Source organism: Pelodiscus sinensis, chromosome 9, assembly GCF_052426305.1.
Source record: "Pelodiscus sinensis isolate ZL-2025 chromosome 9, ASM5242630v1, whole genome shotgun sequence".
Lineage (NCBI taxonomy): Eukaryota > Metazoa > Chordata > Testudines > Trionychidae > Pelodiscus > Pelodiscus sinensis.
The window spans coordinates 26,312,121-26,335,125 of record NC_143060.1 but is presented as its reverse complement, the minus strand read 5'-3'; the positions used below and the strand labels follow the sequence as shown (position 1 = coordinate 26,335,125).

Here is a 23,005-nt window from a genome sequence, read left to right as displayed (position 1 = left end):
CAAAGTTGAAGCCACAGGATTTCAGTCCCAGAAAGGGGGCCTGCAACTTGAATCCTGCCACTCAGAGCTGAAGCTCTCAAGCTTTGGCTTTGGCCCTGGACAGTGGGCTCGGGATCTAGTCTCAAGCACCAGCAAGTCTAAGCCAGAGCTGGTGATCTCATTCAAATGGGGTTTTGACCTACTTTGGGTACCAACCCACAGTTTATATTAGAGGCCTCAGTCTATATTGGCCTGAATGGTAGAGGATGAGGACCTACGTCTGCAGAATATGAATATACTGGAACAAAAGCCACAAACTTTTTTCTACCCTATGAAAATATTAAATAAAATTGTTTATATTTTCTATTTAGTTATGAACTTTAGGCATCTTCCATTTATATAATACTTATTCTATCTAGTTCTTTTATTTTTTCCCATAAAACAATCCTCTTATATTCAAAACAGAAGGGGGTAGCTTAATTTTCCATTTTCCTGTACAGTTTTTGTTAAAAGGAGCTGTATACTGAACACAAGCATAACTATTTAAATCCATCTAGACTATTACTTCATGCACATAGGTCAAGAGTCACTGTTTGTACTCTTGAGTCCCAGGGTGTATCTAGACTACAGAGTTTTGTCGACAAAAGTGGACTTTTGTTGACAAAACTATACCTGCGTCTACACTACCGCTGAGTTCTGTCGACATAACGTCGACAGAACTCAGCAGTTTTGTCGACACTGGTAAACCTCATTTTACAAGGCATAACGCCTTCTGTCGACAGAAGGTGTTATTGCATGTAGGGTTGTGTCTAGACTACAGGGTTTTGTCGACAAAGCAGCTTGCTTTGTCAACAGAACTGAATGTAGTCTAGACACTCTTTGTCGACAGAAGCTTTGTCGACAGTATCTGTCGACAAAACTTCTGTCGACAAAACCCTGTAGTCTAGACGTACCCCCAGAGTCCAGGTCTTAGAACCAGTTTCCAGTTTTGCAACATTGCATACAAAAATTGTTTTCTGGATTTTCTATGACTCTGGCCTAACATTTGCTACTTCCACATTTCTGCCAATAACATACGTACATATGGAAAGCAAGTACAAAAGGGGCATGAACATGCCCCATCACGTCAGTATTTTATTCAAGCCAATCTCTACAGAAACTGTGTAAACAACTGGTATTTGCCTACTTCCAGATTAATTACTTTGATGAAACTGTCACATGAAGTAAACTGTATAAGTGGTAACTACATGAGTCTCAGAGAATGTATTTTTGTGGCTTAATGTCAGTGACATCTTCACTAGTCTAACTAAATCTTTGTATAGATTAGTCAGACTCATGGAAAACCACATATTAGTTGAGGTGAAGCTGTGTTGACGGCAGTTGTCTAACCGTGTCAATCTGAACAATAAATGAATATAATTTGAAAGAGCTAAATGGCGGCGTTATAATAAAAAGCTGAGATATTGCCAAGGTAATAAAAATTAATGAGTAATTGTACCAAGTAGCAGGTTGAACACCCTACCCAAATTCTGAATCTTGACTCAGAAGTCAGTGAGCAGAATGATCCATCTTTCTGCCTCAAATGATAAATCAGCTCTCTCAGATGCTAATGCAGCACCATCTGGCACAAACACAGAGGAGGCTGAGAACTTCTGGAAGTAAAGCACAAAAGCCATTTTGTTGCCTTTGGAATTGTCCAAGATACTTAAAAAAAACCAACCAAACAAAAAAAATGCTTCAAACTAAGGAACCAAAGTGTTGGAGAGGGGGAGTAATGCAGGGGGTGTTGTTTTGTTTCAATCCCATGCTTGAAAATATGCACCATTGAATCTACCCCCTTTTTAGTGACACTCACATGGCTAATCTTGCCAATAAAGTGTAATTATAATTGAACTGAATTGTTTGGGTATGGTTTTAGAGTTGAGGTGGTGTGGAGGGGAAGTCAATCAGAATAAAAAAACAGGCCAGGTTTTAGCACCCTCCTAAACTGCATCTTTTAATGAGAATTTCAGGACACTGGAATACATTTTCCATCTCAGCTCATGGAGATTTTCTTATGCAGCTACTTCTATAAGCCATAAATAAAAACTACCCAGTTAAGCTCTGGTTAGTCACATTTCTCTTTTTAGAAAAATTCATACCAGTAGTAACCAATATCACCATTTTGTGGATCACTGACTGAACAGCAGCTCCATTTGATGGTCTCATGGCTTTATGTGTAATTAAACAGAACACTCTGCAAGCAATGCTGGTTCCAATCACAGGCTGCAAAACTCTTTGCTGAAGGCACTATACAATACGTACCATACTGAGTCATTAATCTGAGCTATTTGCCGTATAGATAGTAAAGGAATTTGCAAACTAGCTCACTTTAGTCTGGTCTAGGTAATGTTAGCAAACTCTGGATTCATTACATCCTTGCTCTCTGAAAGTGATTTTTAGCACTGACTGTTTTCTAAATGATCCTTAAGATACACCCCCTTCTTCTTCATCATCTTCACCTGAGGCAATAACATCTGGTAACATTGATCAATTTGCTGCTAGTTTTCATTATTTTTTACCCAGCCCTGAGGGTGGTGCTGCCTTTAGCGGCAGCTAATTAAAACCTATTTAGGGCTGCTCAGTGCACTTTATCAGACCAGAATTGGCTCTGCTGCTTTAATGGAGACTACGGTTTTCTCCATTATTACCAATTAAGTGAAGTTTATAAGGTATTCCTTTACGTTTCCAAAGTACAGGGAAAGTTGTAACTGTCTTTATAAGTACTCACCTGGATTCAAATAAATAGAAAGATGTAAAATATAGCTATTGGCTGGCATCTCTTCAAATATGCTTCAATTCTCATTTCATCTGACTTTACTGCTCTTTCTGATACTATGTATGTATAGAGAGAAACTGCCAGATTTATAGCACTTACAGAGGGTAATGCCACTAAAGTACAGGCAGTCCCCGGGTTACGTACAAGATAGGGACTATAGGTTTATTCTTAAGTTGAATTTGTACGTAACTCGGAACTGGCTCCAGATTCAGCCGCTGCTCCTGAAACTGACCAGGGGCTGACTACAGGAAGCCAGAGGCAGAGTTGCTCTGCCCCCAGCTTCCTGGAATCAGCCACTGATCAGTTTCAACAGCGGCTGAATCTGGAGCCTGGGACAGAACAGCTGGGGCGCTGCCGGGTAGGTCCCCCCAGGACCAACCCGGCAGCAACCCAGCTGCTCTACCCCAGGCATCTACAACAAAAGCCTGGTCTGCTGGGGGGGGGGGCGCACTAGCTGCGCCCCGCCTCCTCCCCCCCAGCAGACCAGGGAGACCCAGAGCGAAGTCGCAGAGGCGGCGGGGTTCCGCGCCTCCAAGGCTTTGCTCTGGGTGTCCATGGTCTGCTGGGGCGGGTCCCCAGCAGACCAGAGACACCCAGAGCAAAGCTGCAGAGGCGGGGGGTCCCGCGCCTCCAAGGCTTTGCTCCAGAGCAAAGCCTTGGAGGTGCAGGACCCTGCCGCCTCTGCGGCTTTGCTCGGGGTCTCCCTGATCTGCTGGGGACCCCTCCCAGCAGACTAGGGACACCCGGAGCAAAGCCGCAGAGGCAGCAGGGTCCCGCGCCTCTGCGGCTTTGCTCCGGAGCAAAGTCTTGGAGGCGCGGGACCCTGCCGCCTCTGCGGCTTTGCTTGGGGTGTCCCTGGTCTGCTGGGGACCTCTCCAGCAGACCAGGGACACCCGGAGTAGCTTTTCTCAACCCGGAGGACGCGGTGGCGGGACCACTGCGAGTCTGGGTGGTTCCACCGCCCGTGAGTTCCGGGGCGAGAAAAGCCCCGTTCGTAAGTGTGGATCCGACTAAAGTCGGATCCGCGTAACTCGGGGACTGCCTGTATATTAATGCAAAAGTAGGAACGTCTGCCAAGGTGTATTATTTATGCACAGCAGTTATTCAAAGTGTATGAGCATTCACACCACCACAAATTCACAATTCTCTGTATCAAGACCAATCGCCAGGTCCAGGAAGCCCATTTCAAGAAGATACTCCTCTCCCCCTATAAACAAATATCACTTCATTTTGCAATTGGGAAGGCTGTTGGCTATTAATCCATAATGGGGTCTGGCCTTGTCTCTTCCACTTGACCAACAATCATTGAATTATAAATAGATAAATTATGGGCTCAATCTCATACCTATTGAACTCAACAGCAAAGCTCTCATAAGCTCTGCTCTTGCACCACGGATGTCAATTTGCCTATAAATGGCTGCCACATACGCCTGTTGGCTACTTTTCATGACAATGAGAGCAGAATGTGAGCATCACTATGATGAGAATATTTAAAGTCCATTACTTTCCTAAAGAGATGTTACGCCATCCAGTAGAAATCTCATTAAAAGTTTAAACTAGAAATCTGTTGTGAACTTATAGGCACTGGAAATGTACACCATACTTAAGGGCAGTATTTTAAGATTAAACTCAAAATACATCTAGTTAGAATGCACACTGTATATTTTTTAAGTTGATCAGAACTTGGTTTCCCTCCAAATTTCTTATTTGAACCATGATAACAACAGAGTACTATTTAAAACTAACATTGGAAGAAAGCACTGATATTTCTCCTAGGAACTGAGGTACCTGAAAGAGTCTGCATCAACATCATAATAGTCTGGCATGATGCATGAATCCATTCATTTATCTCATCCAGAGAGCTCTGTTGCTATTTGCTGCTTCAATAAGCAGACTAGATCCCAAATAGCCTCCCTCATCATACCAAGACCCTGAATGAAGTAGCACAACAAAACATGCATTGAGGCTTTTTACTGATGGTGCACGTCAGTAGTTCACAAATTCTGGTTTGCAGACCACCAGTGGCTTGTCTTGGAGTACAAGGATGCCCAGCTGGTCACATGATACTTGCTTTCCTTGTTTACCCCCAGCAAATCACACTAAAGGCAGCTAATGATGCATATAATAGTTTTACATGGAAAAGTAATAATAGGAGAAACAACTGGTTGCTCAAAGGATGTTATTTGATTGTGTGTGTGGTGGGAGGGGGAGGAAGTTGAGGTTAAAGGATGAAAGAAACATTTTTCCTAGCACTCTTGTCCACAGATGGGAAGGGATAGGTCAGGGCTACTCAACACACTGCCCACGGGCTGCAACTGGCCCATAGCCCATTTTTTTTGTAGCCCTCGGTGAAGTTTGGGTTTACGCGGGGCTCAACATGCGGCCCATGGGTGGGATCCTTTGAACAAGGCCTCCACTGGGACCATGCTCCACAATGGCAAGGCGTCTCCCAAGTGGGGTGAGCATTGAAAGACACAAGCAGATGGATTGGCTGGCACAGACCAGGACAGGGTGTCGGCGTTTTTAGCCCCCATGGAGGAGGTGCCGGGAATGCCAGAGCATTGTGGGAAGTGCTTTGAATTCATGCCTGTCAATGCCAATGAACCTATTTGCATACATTTGTATATATATTTGTATGTATATGCAACCACACTTAAGTGGCAGTCCTCAGCATGTGCTGTGAGTATCATTGTGGCCCCCAGGGCTTCCAAAGTTGAGTAGCCCTGGGATAGATACTGGCAGATTCTCCAGCCCCATTCTTCCCTCAGCCCTCTCTAGCCACAGCCCCACACTGCTGTAAAATGGCCCTTGTAAAGTTCACTCTATACCGTACAGAGGCCCTGCACTGATCGTCCCTCAAGCATATCGCAACCATTTTGGAGCAGCATAACCACCCATATGGTTTTTCACAAGCCAGGGGCATGTAACTTTGGTCTAAGTCTACTAGAAACGCCAGCCAACTGGTGATATGACTGGTCATCTATTTTAGCTGAAATGGAATTATTTGGATTTGACGTAAAGCTACAGCCTATCTTGACAAGAGAGGTAAATACAAGCCCCTCACACCGTCCCCCCATCCTGGGGCTGTGTGTGTGTGTGTGTGTATGTGTGTAGGAGAGTTGTTGTGTAGGTCTCTCTTCTTTGAATAACATGTCAATTTAATCAATATTAAATTGAGCTGAAAACACCACACAGCTCTGAAAAGGCTTTAGGAAGGTATCCAATATTTTTTGGGATCCAGGCCAACAACAATGGAAAGAACAGAAGGCAGCGTAGGTGGGATAAATGGGGCCTGGCTGCTGCCTCATCAAGTGCTCATAACAGTCAAAAACATATAAGAATGCATTAAAAACATATCTGGGGGCTCACTGAATAGCTGGCATGCAGGATGGCCTTCTCTCGCCTCTCATTGGTGATTAGCATCAGAGTGGCTCTTCACAGGCAGGACTTACCGATCTTTTCCTGTCTCCTCCTTAAATACTCCATCACAGTAACTCATGCGCTTTTCTGTTGTCACATAAATTTTAGCTTCAGGGTAGCTGTCCACAGTTTTCTTCAGCATGTTGTACACGATGCCATTGCCATCTTTCCTCATGTTTCGAAATGGCCCCCAGATGACATAAATTGTGATGTTGGCTTCCTTGAAAAAGTACTCGGGATTCTTGAGCAAAAGGGGAACACTGGTGTGAGAAACTACTCGTATGGTGGTCTTTTTCCCAACATCTTCCTCATAACCCTTGGTAGGAGCATTGTTCATTCTCCATACACAGGAGGACTGGTCAATCTCAATTCCCACTTTCTGGCCAGCCATCTGACCTGAGTTCGAAACAATGGCACAGAGGTCACAGTCAAGCTGGAGAGGCTGAAAGAGAGAACAAAACAGATGACAGGTCCTTACACACTCAGCCAGAACATTGAGTTAAAAAAAAGTAAGTAGTCCAACAACGTGGGAGCAAGAGCTCTCTCAAAGCACATCAATTCCCATGTAAAATAATGAGCAGGCAGTAAAGTCTATTCCTACTAAGCCTGAATGAGATTCTTTTCTACCAAAAGAATCACATACTAATCTTCTGTTCTCATTTCAAAATCAACCAGAAAGGAATCACCTGTCTTCCACTTTTCCTTTCCACCTTAAAAAAATTTGAAATAAAAAATCCCACGTAATTAATAGTTAGATGGATGTTTTGTTCCCTTGTGAGAGATTGTTGTCAATAGTAGATTTAAGAACAGAGAAAAAATGAAGCAAATGTGGCTGTGCACTGATTGCATATTTCATCCATAGGTCTCGATGAGCAGATGTTTAATCTGTGATAAAAGTCAGCTATGAAGCTGCTTGCTAGCAGGCATTCTACTGTAGCTTGAGCCTATGAACATATGTGAAAACCAGCCTTTACCATTATAAAACAGCTCCTTATGTCTGGAGCATATTATTGTACGTGTACAGATCCTCTTCAGATGGAAGAGCCAATGAGACACAAATGGACTGGGGACTTTGAACTAGGGGATTGATCCTATGCCTACTGAAGTCAATGACAAAATTTCCATTTACATCAATAGTGCAGGATCAGCCTCCAAACCAGGAACATCTTCTAATGCTGGCTCTGACAGACTCTCTTTGTGAACACAATCACATTCTGATTTTCTGCATGAAATGGGAATAGCAATAGTTACCTGACTCATAGGAGCATTGGGGAGAATTAACCTGTTCCACATACTGTTTGCCCGATTCATGTGAGCTAACCCGCTCAATACCCAGGAAGAGTAGGATTGAGCCCTAAGTAATTAGAAGCAGCTAGAAGATTCTGCCTCTCCCCCAAAAAAGCACTAGATGTAATTTGGGTTTTTGATAAGGGAGTCTAGAATCCTAAATCCATCTGAAAACAGATCAGTTCTACAAGAATCAGCTGGGCGGATCTGGGCTGATGTCCATCCCTTATCCATCCCACAGCCCAGGTTAGGGATCCTCTCCAATTTTACCTTTGATCAGTAACCTGATCTCTTTTTTCTGTTCCCGCTTTGCAGCCAAATGTCTCCATTTGCCTTCTTTCACCAGTGAGTGTTGTGCAGTCACCCTTACAGCACACTACCTGCCCCTCGTTGCTAAAAGATGGCTAAGAGCAGAGTGTGAGCCCTTCATTTCACTGATGTGAATTTGTGTCCCAGTCACATTTGACAACTGTAGACTCGGAAAGAAACCAACCAAGACATCACAGTCTGTTCTGTAACAACAGACTAATGCCACAGCTGTGAGAACTGTGAGGTCAGAAGTTAACAAACAGGGCATAAGGGGGCCAAATGATAACAGCAGCAATGCCTCATATTTGTAACAGATATGTAACTGAACAAAGGTTCTACCCACCCGGCCCCTGAAGTAACCTTAAACATAGATATAAAGGCTTGTGATGCTGTGATTCTTGTGCTCTTGCTGTTTTATAAAATGTCTTTTCCTCATTTCAGCAGGAGTGAAGGATGCTTGACCGCACACAAAAGTATCAACTATATTTACTTCAGAGAATGCGGTACATTTTGTGAGCTTTGGGAGCTGTCCTGAATAGCTCTCTGGCAGCATGGATGAAATCCCAGGAGATGCCACTGAACACAACCACCTTTCTGTTTACCACTTAGTTACAGAAATTGTCCCTAAAATACTCTGAGTACATGGATGGATGAACTAAAGAAATCTACAAGCACAATCCACATACTAGAATGAAATGACTGTTGCAGTCTCAGTAGATTAATTTTTATTTTTCTTTCAGATGAAGTTGAAACTAACAAAGAGGGAATTTCTGGACAGGAAAAGATCACTTGGCTCATGAATATAGTCCTGTTCAAGGCTGCCTCAGCCCCATGCTGTTGCTTTCTCACTGTGCCCTTCCTTCTTCATTAAAATGTATTGCTCTCTCAAACTCATTTATTGTTTGATTTGATGGCCTCACTTAGAAATATATTCTATGTTTTATTCACTCAGCAAAACAGTTCTGCCTCAATAAATGCCATACACTTACACTTGCAATTGTGATCCTCAGTTTTCTAACCTTTTTGTTGTGAACCATTTATCTTGTTCCATTTTATCAAATCCTTTCATAATTCTGAATGCTTATATTAGGTTACCTTGCAATCTTCTCTCCTTCAATAGGAAGAGGCTTAGACGCTTTAGCCTGTCTCCAAATGAATATTTTTGAAATACAGAATTGCCTTGACTATTCTAATCTTCACCTTTGTCTAAAAGCAATCAGATCCATGGGAAGTAAATGGCAACTTAACTCAGCACACACGAGGAACTGATCCAAAGTTAATCAATGGGCATCTTGCCATCAACTTCTGAGGCTTTGAATCAGACCCTCTGGGTATGTCTAGACTACATGCCTCTGCTGACAGAGGCATGTAAATTAGACATACTGACATAGTCAATGAAGTAGGGATTTAAATATCCCCTGCTTCATTAGAATAAAAATGGACGCCGCGTTGTGCCAGATCAGCTGTTTGTCAGCTCAATGCGGCAGTGAAGACGGGGATCGGTTGACAAGAAAAGTCTTCTATAGCACCTAAGCACTGTTGTCTCTGTATATCTCTGAGCTATTATCTTCAATAATTTGCTTTGCCTCTGGAAAAATGATTCATTGTGCTATTGCACAGAACTATATAAAACTCCTCAGCAATGTTAGCTGGGCATGATTCTGACAAATTGTCCCGTCTTTTTTGAATGATACATTATAACAGTTGCGGAACACTTACATTTTAATCAGTAAGGAAAATGAAATGTTTGACCTTTCAATTTTCTGTGCAAGCTTACAGACAATAGAGAAGATAATTAAAACCGTGAAAAAAACTTGCAAAACAATGCTGTTTCTTTAGCAAAGAGAAATGTCTGTACAATAAAGGTCACTTATCAGCCAGTTCTAGTTATTAAATCTTTGTACTTAGCACTGAAGTGGCTCCACAGAATCAAAGGTCAAGTCATTAAATAATGAAACAAGGAGAATTAGAAAAAAGGTCATAGGAAATCTTAACTACAGCTGACCAGATACAGACAAATTTACTCATGGGCAGGACCTAATGTAGCCCTTGAGCTAAGCAAATGTGGTTCACACTGGCACAAAGCTGAATTTGACCCAAGATATGCAAAAGACATCTCTGACCCCAACTGTACCACAGTGCACCACTGTACTCTACACAGTCAGCCTCAATTACTAATGATATTAAGGAAATGCAGATTTATTTTTTCAATGGTTATTTTAATAATGAGAAAGTAATTTTGTAATTTGGAGACCATACACACGTAAAATATAAAAGGACAATTATTAGCAATTCACCACATATTAATTTACTCCTCTAATGCTGAAACAAATTAGATCTTTTCTTGTAATCATACTATTTGAGTGAATTCTAACAAAGCCAGTTGAACAAAGCTCCAGAGATACATTCCTTATTTCAGTGCCATTTATTCCTTTACTCTTCATGGATGTCTTTAGAGTTTTAGTTTTAGAGGATATAACATTCATAATGATGCCAATAGGGAATAGATTGTGCCTTTATTCATCTTGATGTTCTTTTGAGGTTTTTCAAATGAAAGGTACAAACGAGGCATTAACTATCTGGCATTGTTTTTATTGCTTTTCTCTGCTTTACAAGCAAAAAATGTATTTTAATTTTTTCCATATTTCAATAATGATTAACCAAGCTGTTTTTAATCTACACTAAGTCACTTTCTGCAGACTTCTAACTGGGAGCAAGAATTTCCAGGCTTCTCCTCAAGAATACTCAGCACATTTACAGGAAAGAGAGGCAAAACTCAATATGCTTGCATGTTCACAAAAATCAGAATTTTCAATTTGATGCTGTTCACAGGAGCACCATATAAAGTTAATAATCTATAACTAAACATCAAATAAATAAATACATAAAATAATAATAAATACTAGATTTGATTATACTGTTATTGTGTGTCCCCCTTTTCCTTCTGCCTTTTTAAAAAAAACTCCAGCAGTTCACTTGGCTTCTCGCTCAAGGCATCACACTGCAGCAAATGTCTATCTTCATAAAATGTAATATTAAAATTCATAAACATTTTAATATTGGACATTATTTCAAAGTAAGCAATATGTCAACAGATGTCTCAGTTGCTAAATGATATAGAACATAATGCTCCCTTTTTATAATGCTGTTCACAAGACACAAATGACCAGTATATTTTCTGTAGGTGTGTCCCTGTCAATTATATATGCATAGTTTTTATTTGAACTGTATGAATTGATGGCCAGAGTACAATAGTTTCCTAATGGGAATAGTCTCTTGACAAAGGTCTGAAGAAAGAAAGATTTTGGGGTTCTTGTTCCAGACATGGATCTAGTTGCCACAGAACTATTAATCATGGAAAATAACAGTTCTTTAAGGGTATGCCCACAGTGTAGACAGACACCTGCAGCTGGCCCTTGTCAGCTAATTGGGCTCATGTTACTTTCCACATGAAGGCCATTATCATCTGTAGAATATATAAGCCTTTTTTAGAAATGACCTTTGCAGGCTTATGAATTGTGAATTGCCAATCACAGTGTAAACTGATGCAGCAACATCTTCCTGAGTCTGCAGATAGATCCAGTTCCTCTACGGCTGCTTGCAATATGCTGCAAAGTGGCAGCTGACAAGAAGGTCATCAGGGACTGCCACTGTTGGTGGGAAGGGTATGGGTAACTTTGAAATTGACAAGAATCAAGTAAATTTCACTCTGTTAGAACATGAGAAAGCTCTGAGCAGCAGCTGGGTAAGCACTGGAACTATTAACTGGGTTTTTCCCTGATTAGTGAGATCTATCTTCTTAGCTTTGTCCTCTGGTTGTTAGGTGGCTGATTAAACCTTTTTATCCCTGTATTTGAGGGCAAGGTGGCATTGGTATTACTATAGCTGAGTATGTTGATGGATGATTGATGGAAACGGTATTTTAACGGAAGAAAGACTTTTAAGGGAAATCTGAGAGAAACAATATATAAAGAGAGGATGCAGGGTATACAGCACAATGTAGAAAAACAAAAGGGAGTAAAAGGATGGAAAATAAGGCAAAGGGAAAAATAAAGGGAACAGACACTGAAAATGAAGCAAAGAAATACCATGTTCTATAGAAAAGTAAGAAAAAGTGGAATGAAGCCACAAAAAGGTAGAAGGGCCAACTAAAACCAGAGATCATAGAATCATAGAATATTAGGACTGGAAGGGACCATGAGAGGTCATCGAGTCCAGTCCCCTGCCCTCATGGCAGGACCAAATACTGTCTAGACCATCCCAGATAGACATTTATCTAACCTACTCTTAAATATCTCCACAGATGGAGTTTCTACAACCTCTCTGGGCAATTTATTCCAGTGTTTGACTACCCCGACAGTTAGGGACTTTTGGACTAATGTCCAACCTAAACCTTCCTTGCTGCAGTTTAAGCCCATTGTTTCTTGTTCTATCCTCAGAGGCCAAGATGAACAAGTTTTCTCCCTGCTCCTTATGACACCCCTTTTAGATACCTGAAAATGGCTATCATGTCCCCCCTCAGTCTTCTCTTTTCTAAACTAAACAAACTCAATTCTTTCAGTCTTCCTTCATAGGTCATATTCTCAAGACCTTTAATCATTCTTGTTGCTCTTCTCTGGACCTTTCTCCAGTTTCTCCATATCTTTCTTGAAATGCGGTGTCCAGAACTGGACACAATACTTCAACTGAGGTCTAACTAGCACAGAGTAGAGCAGAAGAATGACTTCTCATGTCTTGCTCACAGCACACCTGTTAATGCATCCCAGAATCATGTTTGCTTTTTTTTGCACCAGCATCACACTGCTGACTCATATTCACCTTATGGTCCACTATAACTCCTAGATCCCTTTCTGCTGTACTTCTTTCTAGACAGTCGCTTCCCATTCTGTATGTGTGAAACTGGTTGTTCCTTCCTCAGAGGAACACTTTCTGTTTGTCTTTATTAAACTTCATCCTGTTTACCTCAAACCATTTCTCCAATTTGTCTAGATCATTTTAAATTATGACCCTATCCTCCAGATTAGTCGCAACCCCTCTCAGCTTGGTATCATCTGCAAACTTAATAAGTGTACTTTCTATGCCAATATCTAAATCGTTGATGAAGATATTGAACAGAGCCGGTCCCAAAGCAGACCCCTGCGGAACCCCACTTGTTATACCTTTCCAGCAGGATTGTGAACCATTAATAACTACTCTCTGAGTACGGTTATCCAGCCAGTTATGCACCCACCTTATAGTAGCCCCATCTAAGTTGTATTTGCCTAGTTTATTTATAAGAATATCATGCGAGACCATATCAAATACCTTACTAAAGTCTAGGTATGCCACATCCACCACTTCTCCCTTATCCACAAGACTCGTTGTCCTTTCAAAGAAAGCTATGAGATTGGTTTGACATGATTTGTTCTTTACAAATCCATGCTGGCTGTTCCCTATCACCTTGTCACCTTCCAAGTGTTTACAGATGATTTCCTTAATTACTTGCTCCATTATCTTCCCTGGCACAGAAGTTAAACTAACAGGTCTGTAGTTTCCTGGGTTGTTCTTATTTCCCTTTTTATAAATGGGCACTATATTTGCCCTTTTCCAGTCTTCTGGAATCTCTCCTGTCTCCCACGGTTTTCCAAAGATGATAGCTAGAGGCTCAGATACATCCTCTATCAGCTCCTTGAGTATTCTAGGATGTATTTCATCAGGCCCTGGTGACTTGATGAGATGCATAGTAACTTACAGTATCAAAATAACGATTGCATAGAATGCTGAACTTTTCATCCAGGAAAAAAAAACCAATATTTTACTTTTTTAGAAACTAATTTCATTCAAATGTTCTAGTTAATGTCTATAAAAAACCAAAATGTGTGTCCAACTCCATCTGTCACTCATGTGCAAATATGCAGCCTATGGAATATCATAGGGTTTGAATAGTTCAAGAGCCAGGAATTGTTCCAGCCAAACGCTTGCTGCATGCTGAAGCCAATAACCCATTCATCTCAACACCTACCATGTTGCCTACTTGCCCTTGGTAGCACTGCAGGATGGCTTGTGCTGAGTAAAGGCAACACTACTATACAATCTAAACAAGAAATAGTTATATCAAATTGCATTAACAACCCTAAGCATAAAATCATTGGTATTCAATATGAACTGGCATCTGTCCAAATAGTGCTTAAATCTCTTTTGCAACTTTCTGCAGCGTCTGTAACACTGTCCAAGCAATACATGGTACTAGGGTAAGCTAATGCTACAATTTTAGTTGTTTTGTAAAGTTATCCTTGGCATTGTATCTCTTTGAAGTTTTTCATCAGATACTAGTGATAACATGAAATATATTTTAGTAATTGGGACGATATGAACATTTCTTTCCTCTTCATGCAGGGATATTTTCTAGACAAACAGTACAAAGCACCAGGAGGTAAAATGTCAGTTACCACTCAAGAAAACGTGAAGGAACATGCGGTTAGTGCATGGGCTGAATTGTGAATGAATCACAATACCAAAGGACCAAAAATAATTTCTCACATCTGAAATCTCACATTGTAGCCCAGTATAATTTAAAGTAACCTACAGTGCATAATCCTCCTGTACGGTGTGTACTACAAAATGAGGATTTTGAAGACAACCAAGGCCAAGATGACTCTCTATAAAGGTTCTTTACTTCCTCTGAAGGCCAACCTGCTAGCAATAAATATCTGCACAAAGAATTCACTGTCATTTTGTGGAAGAAAGTCAATTATCTGGGGGATGGGGGACAGAAATTGTATTTGACTGTCTCAGTAAGATACTGACCCTTATATAAAATAATGGGGAAAGTTATTTTGCAGATATAGGTTTTAAGTCATATTTATAGTAAATGCCCATAGATAGCATTAAAATATATAATATATTCAGCAGATCTGTTCTGAGTTCACGTTCCTCTAATAACTTCCTATTAGCAGCACTTGTCATTAATAATGGGCCATTATCTAGGAATTTAGCTGGCCAAATTACAGATGCAGAAGGGTGACTAGTTGTTATGTCTCCCACCTGAATAGGTTTGAAAATTTTCCACCATCAAATTATACAAGTTCTAAAATGAAGTTTGCACTTTATTTCAGGTCAATTTATTTGTACCTTGATCTGAGAATGTGATATTAAACCGAGCAACACAAGCTCAGGAAAGAACTAGATTGTCTTTCCACTATTTTTAAAATACAGAAATCCAGCTAACAGGCTAGAAACCTCAACTCTAATTTATTTCAGTACCATGCTGTCTAGACCCATTATTTAATTTAGTCACTCTTGGTGGTCCATCTATCAAATTATTTGTATGCATGGAGAGAAAGTGATAAGCTAAAATGCTAATTATCCATTTTTCTGAAATTAAAAAAAATCTATGCTAAGAATAACAATAAGGTTTATTACAACAGTTGTTAACCAAAACCATTTTTCATTTGACAAAAAAAACCCTTAATAATCTTTCTGAGTCCAGAGTTTTAATTGCTGGACACCCTATCAAATAAGGAAATAACGTTTGCTGCTGGACATATGCTTCTCTCTTTTCCTCAATATTCTACAGGGATTATTTGCTGTCCTATGTTGTGGCTGAATCAGCCTTAAAAATCCTTCTTTTATGAATCTGCTCTAAAATAAAGGGTACATCTTGTGCAGGCCCCAAAATCATCATTTATTTTTGAATTTAAAGCATTAAAAACTATTTTCAGTTACAGAAAGCGAGACACTCAGCTTTAAGTTTCAATATGAGCCAAAGGCACTGGAACACTCTGGTTTGGGTGCTATAGGAAACATGGAAACATGTAAGACATATTTGGATTTTTTGCTCAGATAATTACAAAGATGCCTTTTAAAGCATTTTAAGGTGTTAATAGCAACTACTGGAGGATAGCTGCATTTTTAAAACCCCTGAAACAAAAAGGATGTTTTAAATGAATGATTTACTGTGCATGGGCATTAGTGTAGTTTATTTGATTATGATTCCTTTTTACAATGCTGAATCAGTGCATATATCAATTAGCCACATTTTAATTGTATCCGTGCTATATACTTTATTGTATGCTCTCCCTCCATCTCAGAATTGAGTATGGCACCCCAGAGAGCCTCATTCCTAGGGGCCTATCAAATTCACAGTGATGAAAAATGCATCACAAACCGTGAAATCTGGGCTCCTGCTGTGAAATCTGGTCTTTTGTGTGCTTTTACTCTACACTGTACAGATTTCAGAGGGGAGACCAGTGTTTCTCAAACTGGGGATCCAAAAAGGAGTGGCTGGGGGGGGGGGGGTGTCACAAGTTTAATCGGGGGAGGAGGGATCACAGAATTGCTGCCATAATTTCTGTACTGCTTCAGAGCTGGGCAGCTGGAAAGCGGTGGCTTAAGTCAGCACCCCACTAGCAACAGAGCAGAAGTAAGGGTGGCAATACCAGACCATGTCACCCTTACTTCTGTGCTCCTGCCTTCAGAGCTGGATGGCTGGAGAGTGGCAGCTACTGACTGGGGGCTCAGCTCTGCAGGCAACAGTGTAGTAGCAGGGATAGCAATACCATACCTTGGCATCCTTACTTTTGCACTGCAGCTTGCAATGGCTCTGCCTTCACAGCTGGGCTCTGCCCAGCAACCACTGCTCTCCAGGTACCCAGTTCTGAAGGCAGCACCATCACCACTAGCAGCAGCAGCACAAAAGTAAGGGTAGCAGTATCACAACCTCCCCACAATAATATTGCTATCCCCTCACAACTCTTTTTTGGGTCAGGACCCCTACAATTACACCACCATGAAATTTCAGATTTAAATAGCTGAAATCATTAAATTTATTATTTTCAAAATCCTAGGACCATGACACTGACCATAATGGACTGTGAATTTGGTAGGGCTGTACTTATTCACCACTCCTCTGTCCAAGGCCCAGCTGATGCTTTTCCAAGGAAAGGCCCCAATTAGAGTGATCAGATGTCCTGATTTTATAGGGAGAGTTCCAATATTAGGAGATTTGTCTTATACAGGTACACCCTCTAGCCTGGTCTTAGGTTTTCATGCTTGCTAGTTAATTCTGCAATTAGTGCCACAGATGGATCCCTTCATTTGTACAGGGCCCCAGTAAAGTCAATGGGGTTAGGAGGATAAATATTAGAATGTTGAATAGGATGCACATATGAGACACTGACCTGGGAAGTTAAAAACGTTATAGGTCAATGGGAGATACAATGGGGAGCCACAATTTTAGTTTAAAAAGGGGTTTATTTAAGAAAAAATCAGGCTGTTTTATAGCCCCAATTCACTTGCCTGTTATCAATAAGATTTCCATAATATAAACAATCTCGGTTCAAAATCAGAAAGCTAGAACTTTATAGCCAGTCAGTAGTTTATAATAGTTTGAGAGAAAAATTAAATTCCAGAGTGATGTGAAGTGAAGACACCACTTCCTACTGGCCCATGCCCCCACATCAAGCTTTCGAAAAATGGTTACTTATCTTCTTGTAACTGTTGTTCTTTGAGATGTGTTGTTCATGTCCATTCCAGTTAGGCATCTGCGTACACATTAGCCAGAAGATTTTCCCCCTACCAGCTAGTCGTAGGGTTGGTCTGGGTATCCCATGGGGTGATGCTGAAATGGTGCTCAATATAAAGTCCTGCCAACTCTTCCTCCCCTGCCTCCAGTTCCTTCTTGCCAGCTACTCCAACAGTGGGGAAAGAGAGTGAGTATAGGCATGGACATGAACAACAGTTACAAGAAGGTAAGTAACCCTTTTTTCTTTGAGTGTTTGTTCAAGGGCATTTCAATAAGGTGATTCCCAAGCCCAAATTCAGGAGGTGGGTTCGGAGCCCTGAAGTGACTGAAGCAATGCCCTGCCAAATGCTGCATCATCTCTAGACAGGTGCATGAATGTGTAACAAGCTACAAACCTGTGAAAAGATGATCATGTTGCTGCTCTGCAAATTTCTTGGGTGGGAATCTCGGCTAGGAAAGCTGCTGAGGAAGACTGAGCCCTAGTGGAGGTCACAGAGAGCAGCGATAGGGGCATCCTGCTAAGATATAGCATTCCCTGATGCATGAAACTAACCATGAAGAAATAAGCTGGGTCGAAACATGTTGAACCTGTTCATTCAGTCTGCTACTACTACAAACAGTTGCCTAGACTTTCTGAGTGGCTTAGTTCTTTCAATGTAGAAGCCCGGTGCCTGTCCTACATTCAGAGAATGTAGTCTCTGCTCACGTGAATTAGCATAAGGTGTGGGTTAAAAAACAGGACGAAAAATGTCCTGAATCATATGGAATGTGGAGACCAGCATGGATAGGAATGCTGGGGGGAGGGAGTGGAGTTGTACCTTATCCTTATAAAACACAGTACAAGGCAGCTTTGATGTAAGACCCAAAGTTCAGAGAATTTTCTGTGTCTTCTAGCTTATTGCTAGGAGAAATGCCACCTCAAAGGATAAATACAGCAAGGAACACGTAGTTAGTGGCTCAAATGGGTGACCAATAAGTATAGACAGGACTAAGTTAACGTCCCAAGGTAGAACAGATGCCCTGACATGTGGGTAAAGTCTTTTGAGACCTTTCAGAAAGCAGATGACTAGAGGGTAAAGTGAACACAGATGAGCCTTGGCCTCCTGGGTGGAAAGCCAAAATCATGGCCAACAGGGGTGATGTTGTGGTTGGTGTCTGCTACAGACCACCAGATCAGGTGGATGAGGTAGATAAGGCTTTCTTCAGACAACTAAGAGAAGCTTCCAGATCACAGGCCCTGGTTCTCATGGGGGACTTTAATCACCCTGTCATCTGTTGGGAGACCAATACAGCAGTGCACAGACTTTTTGGAGAATGTTGGGGATAACTTTCTGGTACAAGTGCTGAAGGAACCAACCAGGGGACATGCACAATTTGACTTGCTGCTCACAAAGAGGAAGGAACTAGTAGGGAAGTAGATGTGGGTGACCACCTGGGAAGCAGTGGTCATGAGTTGGTAGATTTCAGGATCCTGACCAAAGGAAGAAAGGAGAGCAGCAAAACACACATCCTGGACTTCAGAAAAGCAGACTTTGACTCCCTCAGAGAACTGATGGGAAGGATCCCCTGGGATGCTAACAAGAAGGAAAAAGGAGCCCAAGAGAGCTGATTGTATTTTAAAGAAGCCTTATTGAAGGTACAGGAACAAACCATCCCGATGCACCGTAAGAAAAGCAAATATGGTAGGTGACCAGACTGGCTTATCCGGGAAATCCTTGGTGAGCTTAAACACAAAAAGGAAGCTTACAAGAAGTGTAAACTTGTATAGATGACTAGGGAGGAGTATAAATATGTTGCTCAAGAATGCAGGGGAGTAATCAGGAAGGTGAAAGTGCAATTGGAATTGCAGCTAGCAAGAGATGTGAAGGGTAACAAGAAAGGTTTCTACAGATGTTAGCAATAAGAGGGTGATCAGAGAGGGCGTGGGGCCCTTACTGGATGAGGGAGGTAACCTAGGGTGGTTAATGTAGGCATTCGAACTAGGGTGGTTAATGTAGGCATTCGAAGTTGCAAATGAAGCCCGGGATTTAAATATCCCAGTCTTCATTTGCATCTTGCTGGGTGCCGCCATTTTTAAATCCCCGTTAGTGCGGACTCCATGCCCATGGCTACACACAGCACGGAGTAGGTAGTTCGAATTAGGCTAATTCGAACTACTATTACATCTTGAGGTGTCCTTCTTCCCATTATCTTCCCTGGCACAGAAGTTAAACTAACTGGTCTGTAGTTTCCGGGGTTGTTCTTATTTCCCTTTTTATAAATGGGCACTATATTTGCCCTTTTCCAGTCTTCTGGAATCTCTCCTGTCTCCCATGATTTTCCAAAGATGATAGCTAGAGGCTCTGATACCTCCTCTCTCAGCTCCTTGAGTATTCTAGGATGCATTTCATCAGGCCCTGGTGACTTGCAGGCATCTAACTTTTCTAGGTGATTTCTAACTTGTTCTTTTTTTATTTTATCTTCTAAACCTACCCCCTTCCCAGTAGCATTCACTATGTTAGGCATTCCTTCAGGCTTTTCGGTGAAGACTGAAACAAAGAAGCCATTAAGCATCTCTGCCATTTCCAGGTTTCCTGTTACTGTTTCTCCCTCCTCACTGACCAGTGGACCTACCCTGTCCTTGGTCTTCCTCTTGCTTCTAATGTATTTATAAAAAATCTTCTTGTTTCCCTTTATTCCCAGAGCTAGTTTGAGCTCATTTTGTGCCTTTGCCTTTCTAATCTTGTCCCTGCATTCCTGTGTTGTTTGCCTATATTCATTCTTTGTAATTTATCCTACTTTCCATTTTTATAGGACTCCTTTTTTATCTTTAGATCATGCAAGATCTTGTGGTTAAGCCAAGGCGGTCTTTTGCCATATTTTCTATCTTTCTGATGCAGCGGAATAGCTTGTTTTTTGGGCCCTTAATGATGTCCCTTTGAAAAACTGCCACCTCTCCTCAGTTGCTTTTCCCCTCAGTCTTGATTCCCATGGGACCTTACCTATCAGCTCTCTAAGCTTACCAAAATCCGCCTTCCCGAAATCCATTGTCTCTATTTTGCTGTTCTCCCTTCTACCCTTCCTTAGAATTGTGAACTCTATGATTTCATGATCACTTTCACCCAAGCTGCCTTCCACTTTCAAATTCTCAACCAGTTCCTCCCTTTTTGTTAGGATCAAATCTAGAACAGCTTTCCCCCAGTAGCTTTTTCAACCTTCTGAAATAAAAAGTTTTCTCCAATGCGGTCCAAGAACTTATTGGATAGTCTGTGCCCCGCTGTGTTATTTTCCCAACATATATCTGGATAGTTGAAGTCCCCCATCACCACCAAATCTTGGGCTTTGGATGATATCTGGGTATCTGGTTTTAAACATCCATTTCCTTGAATCACGAAGATGTGAGTTCTGTCCCCGATGTGAACTTCATAATATATTGCTGAGTGCCAAACACAAAGTCCTGCATGGTCACAGATTGGTTAAATAATGAACCAAAAGGATAGCCATTGTGACAGACCCAGCACAGTTCGTTAACGCAGTCTGATAGAAGGTAGGTATGCTGACCTCTGGGTGAATAGTGTTCTGTTCCCCGAGTAACCAGGGCAGGGGCTTCTGCAGAGCAATCAGGAAGATCCTGGGACCAATTAAAAGCTTGCCAGAAGCAATAGGCTAATCCAAACATCTGCAGCCCATTAAGGACCTGCTGGAGATAGTTTAAAAGGCTTCCCTTCAGGAAGAGCCAGGAGTCTAAGGACTGGTAGTGAGGAGATGCACTATGGAGGACGAGGAGCAAGGACGTGGTCAGGTACCAGGAAGCAGGTACAGGGAGTGGTTATTTAGGGAATTGGCCCAGGAAAAGGCTGCAACACCGATAGTGAAGGAAACACTCCCTGTTGCCACTATCTTAGGGTCCCTGGGCCAGAACCCAGCGTAGTCAGTGGGCCTGGGTTCCCGTCATCCCTTCCTACACCAGTGCAGAGTCTATCCCTGAGAGGGGAGACTGGGACAAAGGACGGGTTTCACTCCGGACTCATTGATCAGCCTGTGATGAAAGTGATTCAGTAGGCTGTGACTCTTGCCTTTAGGAAAGGGTCACATTGAGCCCCCAAGGCAAACACTAACCAGAGGCACAGGACCCCTCGAGGCAAGACCGCGTCTCTGCCTCACCATACAGATTTAAGTCTGTAGCAAAGCAAAATTCCAGCTGAAATTGATGGAAGCTTGAATGACATGGAAATTGGAAGAAAAGACTCTTAATATCTGTGAAAATGCTGCCTTGGAATATTTTATTTGTGCAGCTTTGTCAGTGCCCAAGGTTTTCCATTCCTTTGCTGGCTGATTAGTCTAAAATCTGTAAAACCAGCTAAAAGATTTTTTTAAAGGCAAGATATATGTTAAGATAACAGTTGCAGTGTAAGAAAATATTTACAGTAATTAGTGCTCAAATCAAGTGTGGAGGCTTCTGAGTCTGTGGGCTATGATTCATACTCCCCCACAAAGTCACAGACATGGTAGGAAATAAATTGTGCATATTGGGGGGGGGGGCTGTTTCTGGGTTTCTTTCTCATAGTGGTTGTTGCCATTCCCCTCATCTAAGACACGGCCCTGAGGGAGGGTCAGGGTTCCAAGGTGACGCCAAGAATACTTGGCTGGCTGGTTCTTGCCTGAATGCTCAGGGTCTAACTGATCACCATATGGGGGGTTGAAAATAAACTTCCCCCTAGGTTAGCAGTGCATGGGTGCAGGCGATTTGACAAGATTAAATGGCTATATCTCATGAAATCATTTCCATACTATTGCAGGGGCTCCAGGCACTTGTGCCCCTCAGTACTACCAGTGGCATATAAGAGCCTAGTTTCCTATGGGCTGTAATACTTTGCTCTAATTTTGATTGCTGGGGTTAGTGTGCGGGTGCTACATGGTGTAGGTGGCCTAATACACAGAATAAGTCAGATGAGACAATCGAATAGTCCTTTCTCGCCTTTATCTGTCTGTGTGCTGGGGGAAAGATAGTGGGTTGAGACAAGCAGCGGGTTCTGATGCAGGGAAAAGGGAAGTACCTGATCCTGGTGCTGGCGGAGGGAGTTGATGATGGACAACAGGTCCTGCATCTGGGTGTTGTGTCAGAATGTGGAGAAGATGTTGTGAGTCAGGGTGCACATCTCAAATGGAAGAGGCTGAAGAAATGGAGGGGTTAGGTAGGAAGAATCGGGGAGCTCAACTGGGGAGGAAATACAGACAGCCAAATGGCTTTTTCTTCTACAGTAGAAGTGCCCAATAAGAGCCAGAGGCTGGAAGCCAAAGACAGACACATTTACATTAGAAATAAGGTACAAGTGTTTTTTAAACAGTGAGGGCAACTAACCACTGGAACAAAGTACCAAGAGAAGTCGTGGATTCTCCATCCCTAGATGTCTTCTTATCAAGACTGGATGTCACGCTGGAAGATTTGCTTTATTCAAATACAGCAGTAACCAGGTCACATAGAATGGCCTATGATACCCAAGACGTCAGACTAGATGATCCTATTATCCCTGCTGGCCTTAGAAGCTATGAATCTATGATATAGGAATAGAATGTGTGTGTGCACGATCAAGAGCAGATGAAAGATGGAAGAGCAGAAGCTATGAGGATGATTGTAAGCCAGGAAATGGATGGGTTAGGCAGAGTTCAGTGCATAGGGATTGAGTCACTTAATGGTGTGTGTGTAGCTA

At 41.9% G+C, this 23,005-nt stretch overlaps 1 protein-coding gene across 3 annotated transcripts in view; it reads right to left on the bottom strand.

Moving 5' to 3' along the window:
• ST6GALNAC3 (ST6 N-acetylgalactosaminide alpha-2,6-sialyltransferase 3) overlaps positions 1–23,005 on the bottom strand; it is a 339,199-nt gene that overhangs the window by 127,164 nt on the left and 189,030 nt on the right. For all 3 annotated transcript variants that reach the window (XR_012905922.2, XM_075936280.2, XM_075936284.2), the window contains exon 3: positions 6,250–6,659. Coding sequence is in view for 2 of the 3 variants with exons in the window: in XM_075936280.2 (XP_075792395.2) it covers positions 6,250–6,659 (410 nt within the window). In the remaining variant the exon portion in view is untranslated. The remainder of the gene's footprint in view (positions 1–6,249; positions 6,660–23,005) is intronic.